Source organism: Pithys albifrons, chromosome 2 (assembly GCF_047495875.1).
Source record: "Pithys albifrons albifrons isolate INPA30051 chromosome 2, PitAlb_v1, whole genome shotgun sequence".
NCBI lineage: Eukaryota > Metazoa > Chordata > Aves > Passeriformes > Thamnophilidae > Pithys > Pithys albifrons.
In genome coordinates, this window is record NC_092459.1 from 23,341,351 (window position 1) to 23,354,592 (window position 13,242).

Sequence of the window (13,242 nt, forward strand, 5' to 3'; positions counted from 1 at the left end):
TCATTTTTGCCAAGGCTAATACTTCTTCTATCACTTTGAAGAGGATCTTCATGTGAGAGAAGTTTCTCTTTGAAACCTTGTAAGTGAGAGTATTTCACCCCCATCTCTTCCTGATCACTCTCACATGTCTGTGCATTGCTTTGTTTTACTTTTCCAGAGGGTAAAATGTCATGCAAAGCCAATTTGCAGCTTTCTTTGACAGCGACATTCGTGCTTGCATGCTGTGGGGTTTGCTGCTCTCTGCAAATTTCTGGGTCATATGGTCTGAACTGACCTACTGCATGGATATCTTCTGCAGAAGATAAACTTCGTATTTGAATTTGCTCCTCTGCTAAGAGTGTACCTTGTTTATCTTCCCTTTCTGTTGGAGGGCTGCATAAACCAGAATCATCCTCTTCTGAGGTAAGAGAATTTGTACCCCATTTGCATTTGCCCAGTCTAGCTGCCTCTGACATATCAGCAGTTTCGTTAAAGGAGCTTTCACTTTTATTAGTGTAATCTGAAAAGTTGGGTGGAACGAGCATTCTCCATGACCGTCTGTGCTCCTTCTTTTCTGTGTGAGACTTCGCTTTGGGTAACCCAGCTGTCCGAATTATATCGCTGTTCAGTTTAAGAGCATCAAAGATCATTTTTTCATCTAACTTGTTAGCTTCACGGCTTCGGAGCTCAAAAACACTGGAAGAAGTAAGGGCACCATTGGAGCACAAAGTACTGATGTCCAGTGTTCTGTGACTGTAGGGTAAGGTCCGGTCTGTGAAATGCCTCGAAGAGAGGCTGCCCTTGGAGCCTGAATCAATCTGTTCATTCAGCCGCACAGTGTCATAGATAGACCTCTGGGGAACGTAGCAGTCCTCAATATTTAGATCTTCATCTTCTTCCCCTTTTCCAACACATGGAGGATTCTGGCGCAGACAGTCTGGCCTGCTAAGTGGCTTCCCCATCTCCAAAGTATTCACCCAAGTACACGACTATACTTCAGTTTTCATGGATTCAGGGGAAACATTTAAAAAACACAAGCAGTCTGAAGGAATAGTAAACTTGCCCTTAGCATAAGATGCATAGATACAAAATACACATCATAAGTTATGAGGTGACTGAGGTCATTCATAATCAGTGCATCTGCTTAAATGTGACTTTACCTGGATGCGAGGTTCCACACCTCACATATAAAGTGCTTCAGTAAGAAAGTAACAGAGAAGTTCCAATGTCACAGAAAAACAAATTATAGCAAAAACCAGCAGTAGCCAAATATTTCAAACATTCAGTGGAAGCCTTCATTTATTTTTCCAGGACAGAATCTGTATCTGAAATCTCCCAAATAAGCCTTCCAAATGAACAAGCATTACAGAAGGCAGTACATTATCTTCTGTAGATGACTGCTTAACTGTAATCCATTTAACTGGTTTGCAGGATCCCATCTCCTTTATAAATAAAACATGGTGTGGCAGCTGAAAAAGACAGAATCCACATTGGGTTGTATGGTCCTGAGCAAGGCACGGAGAAAATCTTGGGGCGCGGAGTGGGGGAATAACTTGAATCCAGAAGAGTAAGAATAATAAACCAGCCCTTTACTTTTTTGGCAGTAGCTATAAATAGCATTGATCTGAAAGGCAGCTTATCCTCCTCTTGTACCAGGCTTTTCCGTGGTGCCTCCACAAGTCCCACACGAAAACATCACTTTATAGCAGCCAAGTCAAAGCGTCCTTTGAGCAGACCGTCAGAAAACGAGTGTTTCAGACCGATTCTCCCAACGCCATCCCGGAGAGCACTTCAAGGCAGCTGCAGAGCAGAGCAAGCGCGGCGCGTTCCCCGAAGGCACGGCAGGTTTACATTCGGCAGGTCCCGACTACAAGCGGCAACTAGCGGGCTGCCCTCGCTCCCTCCTCCTCATTTCTGAAGCGCAGCTGCGAAGAAGGAGGCGAGGGAGGGAAATCCCCGCCGTGGAGCGCCGGCGCGTCCCGCCCGGCGCGTCCGCCCCGCGCCCCGGCTCGCCAGGAACGCCCCGCTTCGCCCCGCAGGCAGCATCTGCTCCCGGCGCGCCCCTCCCGGAGCGCCGCTCGGGGGGCTCCCCCCGGGGGCTGCCCTCCCTCCGTCCCTCCCCGCCTCCTCCTTATCTCCTCGGCCGACCGCGCCTTCGCTGCTCGCTGGGTGCCGTGCAGGAGGGCAGACGGGCAGGCGGGAGGGAGGCTTCGCCGCCCGCCCGGCGGTGACATCACTCCCGCCCCAGCCCGCTCCTTAGCGCCGGGGGAGCGGCCGCCACGGCTGCCTTCCCGGGAGAAACCCTGGGAAGGAAGGATCGCTTTAACCGCCGCCCGCACCCCGCCTGATAAAGCCATCATTTCAATGGACGCTTCCACACTAAAGTTACACTGAAACTTTACCTGTGTATTATTGAGGGGAAAAAAATCCCCCAAACTCTAATGTTTAGATTAGGTGTTCGAATAGTTACACATTACTCCATCTGACATGCAAAGTGATAAATTTAGTCCAGTTTTAACTCTCTGCAGACAGGTGCCTGGTTCTGCAGCAACAGCTTAGGGTGGCATTGGCTGACAGGGCAGTCACCACCTGAGCAACACAGCTTCTACAAAAAGAAACATTAAAGTGTTGGGAAAAAACATTTATATGTGCAAGACTTTTTTTTCCTTAACTGGAATTTATTGCAACCCCAAACCCAATCTATCAGGACAAAGATTCGGGGTTTGGACATTTACATCTTTTAAATACAGTACAACACTTGCACCTACACTTCTATCTGATAGTCTCAGAAGGGAAGGGTTAGGACACTCACAGGTAACTTGCCACCAGTACAGGAGGAGCTCTCATGATCAAACAGCTCTGCTCCAGTAGAAACCATATCCCTAATGACCTGAGCTGCTTGTGTGGCTGCAGCTATCAGTTACAGGGACAAGACAGACCTCACTTTAAGGACAGCATATGGCATTTAGTGCTAAAACTTCACACAGTGCATTCACCACAATCAGCTGGAACTTTCTGCATTAAGCAGCAAACAGGATACACTGTATGCAAGAAATACAAACACCACACTTCATGTTTATTGATTTAGTTGATAAACAGTCAGCTACATATCAAAACACTAAGGTCATGCAAGACAAATTCTATCTTCCTCCTCTCTGGTGAGCAGCCATATAACATTAAAATTATGCCAAATAAATACTCAATAGGTTCTCTAGCTTAGAAGATAAATGGCAAAGATGAGAAAAGCATTTTGAGGTCCTGTTGTCATGGCTATTGTCACCCAAGCCACCCACAAACAGATCCTTACTGAATTCAGAAAGCGCTGCGACATTCTACAGGGGAAGCGTATCACTGAAATTGGTCTGTATTTGTTCAACAGCATAATTATTTTATTAACAGTCAAAAAACAGTTTACCATTTTTCACTGTTTCTCCTGAAGATTTTCATATGACAGATCAGTTGTTCTCAAACACAATACTTCAAAAAGAGTTTAAATAGTTGCTTGTATTACCTTTGCTTTTCAACACAGCCCCTAACTGTAACAGTTAGGAAGGTTTTAGTATCTTATTCCAGCATTTGTAAACCAGTGCATGGGATATGCAACACTTAGCTCAGTAAGAAACCTAAAGAGAAACCTCTGAATATTCATTATTTGCCTAAAAAACAAAAATCAGAGGACACAGACTAGGCTACATAGAGTCTTGTTATGTAGACTCTACCTAACTAACAAAAGACATATAGATGTGGCATTTAGGGACATGGTTTAGTGGTGGATTTGGTGGTGCTGAGTTCATGGTTGGGCTTGATGTTCTTAAAGGTCTTTCCCAACATAAACAATTCTGTGATTCTGTAACATAAGCCAATTAAAATCTTAGTTCAAGCTCATTGGCAGGAATACTCAGGCGAGCTAAAAATTCCCACAAAGTCCAGTTAGAAGGCAACCTCTAATGACTATATCTACTTTTGTTCAAAAAAATAAAAGGAAAAATCAAATGAACCACATACGGATGAAAGTTGTAATAGTGCTATGTTGATTTTACTAAGAAGAATGCCTTTTAATAGCAGTATAAAGAATTGTGCAAAGGTTTCAAGAGATAAAATATTTCAACTTTGGGTTCTTTATTTCAGAGAGAAACTAGATGCAAATGTTGCTCCTACTGCAAGAATCCTTAGCACAGTGCAGCTACTGAAACTCAAGAGTGTTTGGTTCAGTCCATTTGCACAATTCCCTTTTGTTTTGTTTTGAAGAACGGTGGCAGAATCGGTGTACCTCAACAAATCTAATTTACTGAAATTTCCTTTCAGGACTAATCTAGACATTGCATACAGACTTTGGGGAAAAACGTCTTACAAAGCTGAGTTAATTAGTAATTAATTTTGTGTATTTTATATGGAGACAAATTGTTCATTTGATTATACTCTTCCTGAGTGAAGTAAGAGTTGTGGTTCTACTTTCAAATTAACTGCTCTGGACATTTTCATTTATGGAAAGCAGATTTTATATCTGCTTTGTAAATAACAATAGTTTAACACTGACAGTAACTACTTTCAATTTAACACTCCATACTGACTGGAGTAAGTACATTACAAAGAAGAAATGTTAAAAAAACAAGTATGCATATGTATTTTAGATATACATATACAGTACAGTTCAAAGCCAGGTTTTGTTTTGTTTTTTTTCAATATGCGTTTTAACATAGTGCCAAGAAGTTGCACAAAGCTCTAATTCTTTGTACATAAAAATTGGTGAAACCACAAAAACCACCTCTGGCCCATTACACGAGATCTTTTCCTGAGGAAAGTGAGCATTTCATGTGAACACACCTACACCAAAGAATAACTCTCTTCCTTTACTCTTGAGAAATAGAAGTTGATTGCACTTGACCGCAGAAGCTAAAGCCATAAGGAGCCAGACTGTGGTTTTGTGGCCATAACCACATTTTCAGGTTGTGTGTGTTTGCGTACGTGCACAAACATGTGAGCAAGTACACCACGAGTGGAGCAGGATCTGTGGGAGCCTGTCTCCCTTACAGCTTGCTGCCTCAGGTAGAAGAGTAAACAGCGTGAACAGGTAGACTACGTACTGTAATTCTGATATGCCCCAGCAGCACTGACACCAAGTATTAGAAAAGTTGATCCTTATCCTCCTGCTATCAGTCTCCCTTCACTAACTACATCCTCATCTAGTAAAATTCCCCATTCTTGTCTCCCTATTTCCTCTCTTCAAAGGCTCCTCACTCTGCTGTTTTATTTCTGCATTTGCTCTTTACTTATTTAAACAACCCCTTCAACTTTTCATCTTTCTACACCTCCTGTTTAATGGCATTGTGTTTTTACTCAAAAGCAAAAGCATGGGCTAAAATAGTTGCTTCAAGCAAAAAACATTTCAAAGCCTATAAATATCTAATATAAATACAATCCCAGAGTAGACTTCTGGATATAAACATGCTGCTATCATTGTTCTCCTTTATGCCTCTACAGGTTTTTTGGTCTTCTTACCATACAAGCTCTAGTGTTGCAAGAACACTGTCTCCCCACAGGTCTACACAGACTGGAGAAGGCTCTCACTCCCAAATTGTACAATTGCTCTGTCGTGTCCAATGCTTTGACAAATTACATCACTGAGACAACACACAGGGAACTAGACTCTTCTACTGTCTGCTCATCAGGCTGCTACCTCCTAGAAGTATTCTATTTTGTAGCCAAAAAATTATATATTAACAAAGACCTGAGGCTGCACCTAATACTTGAAAATGTAAGAAATGTGGTAAAATCAGAGATCCCAAACAGGCTACAACTGAAATCCTCTACAGCCAGTGTAAGCAAGAGCAATCACAGCAGGAGCTGTTGCTATTTTCCAATATCCAAAGTGTTTCACTAACCATATACATAGAAAAGCCATTTGTTTCTCTTTTAAGATAGTCTTGTTAGGACAGACTGGCATACAATTTTAATCCTCCATGTCTAATGGAATCCCCTCACAATGTAACTATTTGTTCAAGATTTTCATCTCTATTTATGCATTCTGAAAGATCATCAAAACTCACAGTAACTTCCATCTGAAATTCCCAGATGAAAGTTTTCTGGTTTAGTTTTCCTTTTTAAAACAAGCAAAATGCACCCTCTGTTGGACCAGGCATGTAATGACTGTTTTCTAAAGTCATCAAAGTTTTAACAGCATGTTTTATCAAATCCTGGTATTTTCAACTAATGTACAAGTCATACAAACATTTGAATCAATACTAGATTGGAATGAAACCAAAGCAGCACAGAATATTCAGTGCTACTACATAACTCTTAGGAGATTTATGATCTTTTCCAAACACTACCTTCATCTATAGGATTTATACATATATCTAGTGATCACTGGCAATTCATTTATTGTAACCTAAACCAAGCAAATATCTTTTCTTCATTTCAACACCAAAGCTCAATTAACACTCATTATCACTGCAATGCATTTTTTTGAGCTGGACAAGGATTGCTAACTGGCATATTAAAAAAACTATGCACAGAAGCTCCAGAGCTCATTTTGGATAAGGATGTTACAGAAAACTCTCAATATAATAAGGCCATTTCTAGGTAAGGGTAGGATTCAGTGAGGGAGAACTGGCCAGCATATCAGAAGAGAAAATGGCAAAAGGTAACATCTTAAATCTACATATACTGAAGCCTTTACCCTTGTGAAAAAAAACTAAACTGCTCAGATAAGCAAAGTGAATATGGGCTGGTGTATGAACACTGGAGTTTAAATTTCACACCACTGTGAAGACGAAAGTTGTGCAATACATGGACATCAAATGGAGATAATATACAGTTTCTCAAAAACAGAAAAGGCAGATGGATTGCAGAAGGTAACAAGATAATGAAGAGAGGTGAAGAAGGAACTGGAATGCAGGAACTGGGAGCTGGGATGTAAAATTATCAGTGTCTGCCAAGCTGTAACAAAGGAAAGCTTCTCAGGAGCATGAGATGATACACATTTAAAAGAGATCAAAAGCACACAGGCAGAACAGACTGCTGTGAAACAAGACTCCTCTAAGGTCTGCACTTAACAAATCCCTTTCACTATGATGTTTAATAAAATTGTATTGTGGTGAAATACTTTATAGTAGTAAGAAAGCAATCTTCCTACCTTGAATGTATTCAGCTGCTGATTAATAGTCTCTGTTTCCATTCCAACAGGACCTTGTGACTCTTCATGTTCTTCAGCTCTCCCAAGCAGACTGGAAAATTCTTTTAATTTACTGTAAAACTCATCAACACGGCAAATAGTACCATCCACTTGATCTTCCCTGGCTTTTGCTCTGTCTAGTAGCTTGTTGCACTGTTTATTTAAAGCTTCCAAGTCTCTCTTTATACCCACAAGATCAGGAGAAGCTTCAGCTTCTGTGGCTAGCATCATTTTACAGGTTTTATTAGCATTTTCATTATTCATGATAAGATCCTCCAACTTTCTCAGGAAATGTTTTATGTCCTCTCTCTGTGATTGCAGAACATCGAGATCTCTCCCCACCGGAGCCATGCTATCAAGTTCATCATCAAACTCTGCAAACTGAGAGAACATCTCTCGGATACTGTTTTGGAAATGGCCAATTCCCTGAAGTTTTGTCTCTAAGAATGAACACTTATCTTCAACTTGCTGGTTCACTGCAGTGTATTCTCTCTCCAAAGATTCAGCTTGGAGCAAAAGGTCAGAAACACATGCTGAATCAGAAGCTTCTACAACCAGGTCTTGGGCAAGCTTTTTTGCTAGATTGACATGAGGCTTTAAAGCCTGCAAGGCTTTCTGCTGGGCCTGCATCACTGTCAGGTGTTTGTTACTCAATGACTGAGGTCCAAGTGAGTCATGAGCTTCCAGATGCTCTTTGGCAATTTTAAGCTGTTTTTCAGTTTCCCTGGATGATTCCTGAAACTCCTTCAGTCTTTGTGCCATATTTTCCAAACATTCTCTCTTTTTATGTAACTGTTCTGTAACCACATTCACATTCTGATTCAGCATCTTAATTTCTTCTTGAACAATTTCTTTATCTGTTTGACTTGCACTGAGCAAACTTTCAGCAGAATTATTTAACAATTCCACCATACCATGGTGTTTATCCAGGTCCTTCTGCCATGCCCTCACCTGAACAATAGAATTCTCTATTTCCACAGGGTTTATGCTAACTTTTAATTCACACAGGTTGCTTTGGCACTTCTCTATCCATGGCTGCAGATTTTCTACATGCTGTTTGTATTTGAGGGCTTTCTCCAGACAATCTGTTAATTTATCTTCCCTTTCTTTTACCTGTTTATTCATTTCATCCCAGTTATTTCTGAGTGTAGCAATTTGGGATTGTAACTCTGCTTTGTCAGCTCCCTGAGTCTTCTGTAAGATACTTTCTCCTTCTGCAACAATTCTTTCATATGAACTAATCTGATCAGTCATTGTCTTCTTAAAATCCTTCTGTTCTTCAATTAGTGATTGCAAGGCATCAAATTTGGCTGACACAGGACGAGCCTGGCTCAGCTCTTGTTTCTTTTTGCATAGCCAGGCTTGAAAGTCCTTAGACATTTGCTGGAACTGATGAGAAGTGGTGTACGCTGATTGAAGCTGCTGAACATGGTTATCTACAAAAGAGAAGACACCACAGAGACTTGTTATCAGAACCTGCTAGTATTCAGTGAAAAAAGTAATAACTAATATTGACTCTATTATGCATGATCATTAACGTAAGGAAACCTGGTCTTTAGTATATGGTGTTTGATGGGCAGATAACTAAGTCAACCAAGCATCTTGCAAGGGACAGGCTCTCATGCCTATAATGCAGCAGAGCAGTGAACGCATTAGGATGTCAATTAGATGACGTAAGCTTAGCCAATCTGTGTGTACATGAATCCCATTCAGGCAGATCTTGGGGGTAAAAACCACACAATCGTGTTTTATGGTATTACGAAGTGTAAGCACAGAGAATATTAGTAGTGTCTAACACATGGCCTGCAGGCAATATATGTTCTTAGGAAGATCTTTTGAAATTCTTTGTGACCAGAGGAAATTAAAAAGCTAAAACTGAGGCTGCTAGGGAGAATGAAGTATGATATGTGCAGTGTATTACTTGCTCAACTCTGTGTTCACAAGGTAAGGGAAGGCTGCAGACTACCTGCTCCCTTCTGTCCCAGGCAGTCTTATATAATTACCACTGCATTTCACCAAGACATTCAGTGGTGCTTGCCTAAAAATTATTATTTTGACTAACATCTGCCCCTATGAAGTTAGGTAGCTCAATAAACAGCATTCTCTCTTGATATTCTAATTCAGTGAATTTGCACCTGAAGCAAGAGATGAGAAAATCAGCCCTGCTACTGTACTTCAAATTCTCTCCTAAACTTTTCACTAGCTATCCCGAGTATTGTTCTTACCTTCTCAAGGTCCAGGGACTCTCCTAAATTCTAACATACAAATGCTTGGGGAATGGACTGGATAGAGAGCTGGCATCAGGCTCAGTTCACTCAATAGCTCTACCATAAAGTAATGTTTTACTTTATGCCTTAGTTTCGATTTTTCTTTAGATAAATACTAACCTGATTTTTGCTCAATATCCTTAAATGATTTTAAGATGCTGTCTAACTGTCTTGTAAGTTCTGCTTTCAAATACTCTTCCCCAACCAGTGTTGACAGCTCTTCACAAACAGTTTGTGCAGCATTTATAGTCTTCATTTCCTGTTCTATTTCCTCCTTCATTTCTCTAGCAATTTCCAGTTGTTGTTTCACAGCATCAGGCTGTGTACTCACAGCCAGGCTGCTGCTTAATTTACTATCCAAGGCACTTAGCTTATCAGACAGACTCCTGAGTAGACTTTGATACTCAGTGCTTTTCACAATGGCTTGGTCAATTCGGTCACATCTCTTCCTCAGCTGACCAGTTAGACAGTCCCATTTCTGTGCCACAGCTGCCAGTTGCTCTTTTACAATTTCATGTGAGGGCGGATGTTCGCCAGGTCTCTTCAGAATACCTTCACCAGCCATAGTTAACTGCTCATATTGTGGCTTTCTGGTGTCAAACTCTTTGAGCAGAATCTAGAAAGGGAATTTTAAAAAGCATTTAGCTTATGAAAAAAAGAAGAAAAGTGCTTCTGAAAAAAATCATGTAGAATTTGTTGTAGCTAAGTTCTCTAATCAAATAATCAATCTCCAAGCTTAAAAGCCAGTGAAATAAATGCACCTTCTACACATAAACTGTGTTGTTTCCAAGCATTTACATCAAAGAACTAGAAAAAAAATCATGTGACTTTATGCATCATCTAATGGCAATTCAATCAGAAGATACAAGCAATGAATGAATTCTGTTAATGTTATAGTAATTAAGTAATCACACCAAGTAAAGTAAATGCTGTTTAGTTTCAAGAAGTGTCTCCTTTCCTAGAAAGTTTTGATAATTGACTTAAGATAGAACTTCAAAGAAGGTGTATTCTGATATAATAGTGCAATGTATTACAATAGCACAGAGAATATTTAGGTAATGTGTACTGTAAAACCTTTAAAGTTTGTATCACTCGTTCCCAGTACTTTTTTTTGACAGTAAGTCACAGTGTTTGCACAATAAGGGTCAAATATAATGGTTTTACTTTACAGTACATCTCAAACACTTTCTTTTTAAGTCAATTAGGTTGAACTTCTAAGGACTTTTAAGTGATACATTATAGTCTTATGCCATCTGTCTAGATTTTTGAAGGACTTAAAAACCAATATTGAGTCATTTTCACATAGTCTTAGAACATAGTTCACATTTTAAACACTTAATTTTAATAAATATTAATATTGCAGATTTAATATTTTTTGCAAAAAAAAGTGTTATTTCACATCAGTTTAGATTTACTGGCAGCAATAGAAATGTATTAAATTAAAATTCCTACATTCTGCAACCTTGTCTGATTTCACATCTGTTTCTTTTGCCTGCAGGTTGCTGTATTGCTGTCAGTAAACTGCTCCAATTTTTCATTATACCTTTTCTTCTGTCTTTTGTGCCCTTGGCCTCATATGTATCTGCAGTAACACATTTCCCTTCATATTTTTGTTAGCTACTGGCATAGTCAATTGAATAAAATCTCAAAAAGCTGGTTCTAAGCATAGACTAGATAAGAAATGACCATAAGATGCCAAATTAATAAAATTCAAAGGGGGATTTTCATTCCCCTAATGAGATACCACAGCATGGTAAAAACAAAAAAAAAAAAATGGATCGGTATCTCCTCAACAATTTTTCTTTTAATTGTTCTGATTTTTCTTTGCTCTTACGATAGCTTTTTCTCATAATTACTGTAGACAAGTATGACTTAAGTAGGTATTTACAGATAAATAAATCTAATGGCTCATACTAACTGTACTCTAGATGAAAAACAGCACTGTACTGATAGAAAAAAAGCAGAAGAAACTTAGTAATATACATTGGCACTACTCACCTGGACCTGTTGCTTTTGTGTATTCAGCATATTAGGATCAATTGATAAAGGTCCCAGCACACTGACCATTAGCTCCTTTTCCACAAGCCAGTGCTTTAGCTGAGCTTCTGCTGTCTGGAACTGGGTCAGGTAATTTGATGACTCCTCCAGTTTCTGTTGTCTCTCAGATGTAACTTGATTGAGCTCTTTCCATTTGGAATCTAACAATGATAATGTTAACATATTGCACACGTGTTCTAGCAGATGAGTTGTCAGACAGCAGACTATATACAAACATAAACAGAGCTTCCTCATAAGGCTTCTTGCTGATTAACTCCAGATGCCTTACTGCAGTGACTTGGAAAGTACATCTTTCAGGCCCATATACACTTGGATGAAGGTCAGCAACATGTGGAACTTTTAGCACAATGAATATTCAACACGTAATAAAACTGGATTAGGATATTACTAAATGAAATGCCCCCAGATTTAGGCTATGGTCTCAAATGACATTAAAGCCAGAGGGCTGTAGTCAGTTATAACTCAGGTGCCCAATTTAGATAGACAAATCTTTCTGCTTATTCAGTAAAATAATCCCTATATCTAAGGGCGAGCAGAAACCCTAATTTAGGCTTTGACTCTGAACAGCCCTCTGAAAAAGCCTAACTTTCAAATATCTGTATCATGAGCCTGTGGAGATTAACTGTCTCATTTAGACACCTAAACCAGGTGCCTAATGGCAGGCAATGAGAATACTGCACACAGGTATTTCAAAAGTACTATGTGAGCTTAGGTTCACTTCTACACCAACATATGGTCTTTTCTGCTTGTAGTAAGAGGCTTCCAAAGGAGCCACTGAGTCTTATAGTCTTCTCACTTTCCCCTTCCCCACTGTGACATTGGCAGTGCTTGCTCAATCAGGTCTGGTATTCCGCTAATTCTCCCTGTCCCTAATTTTCATCCTTGTTTTTTTTTCAGTTCCTTTCTGCAGCTTCACAGTCCTTGACCTCTGCTCATTCTGTATTAATACCGTTCCAACACTATTTAGGATCTCTTGGAGACCTTACCTGCTACTTAAACTTTCCAGAGTTTCATTTACAAACAGGACAGTGCTCTATGCATCATGCCACCAACACGATACTATAACAACAGACTAGAAAAATCATCAGCTTCAAAATTATTGTTGGTGTAGCTATAGAAATGCCTAACACTACAAAACAAGACTGACCTATAATTTATTTAAAACTTGACAGCCTAAAAAGAATGTTTAAAAGTTTATCACAATGACTGCAATATCTGAAAACCTATTGCCCAAACCTGGTCATTTCCTGTTGGGTTTTTTTTGTTTGTTTGGGGTTTTTTTCCAAAATATATAGAATCAGTTTTAGAAAAGAGCAAAAGGCCAACAAACGCACCAAATTACAAAAGCCACTAGTTCATGGGTAAAAAAAAACATGCAGAAGAGCATTATCAACAAAGCAAACTGTTCTTTACATGAAATTAGAAGCAAATTAATTTGTTGTATCATGTAAGAAGAACAAAATACATATCTTGAGCAGTCACTGGCTAGTCAAGTTTCAAGTCTTAACTACACCCCATTTGAAAAAGATAAAGCCCTCTCAAACAGGCAGTCAAGCTATAGCCTCCCTCAATTACACTGATACAAATTCAAAGCACATGGACATCGCTGTTATTACTCCAGATCCATATTCTCATAAAGGGAATCATTTCCATAGAATTGAAGTGGTAGCAGGAATCAAGGTTCTAAAAATATTAGTGATTATTAATACATTATAAACCTCATAATAAAACAACTTCTAAATCACTCCCAGCTATGATACAGCT

At 39.6% G+C, this 13,242-nt stretch overlaps 1 protein-coding gene across 1 annotated transcript in view; it reads right to left on the reverse strand.

Moving 5' to 3' along the window:
- LOC139668697 (dystonin-like) overlaps positions 1-13,242 on the reverse strand; it is a 301,638-nt gene that overhangs the window by 68,806 nt on the left and 219,590 nt on the right. The window contains 3 exon segments of the mRNA XM_071548494.1: positions 7,115-8,589; positions 9,541-10,036; positions 11,419-11,618. Of these exon segments, the coding sequence (XP_071404595.1) occupies positions 7,115-8,589; positions 9,541-10,036; positions 11,419-11,618 (2,171 nt within the window).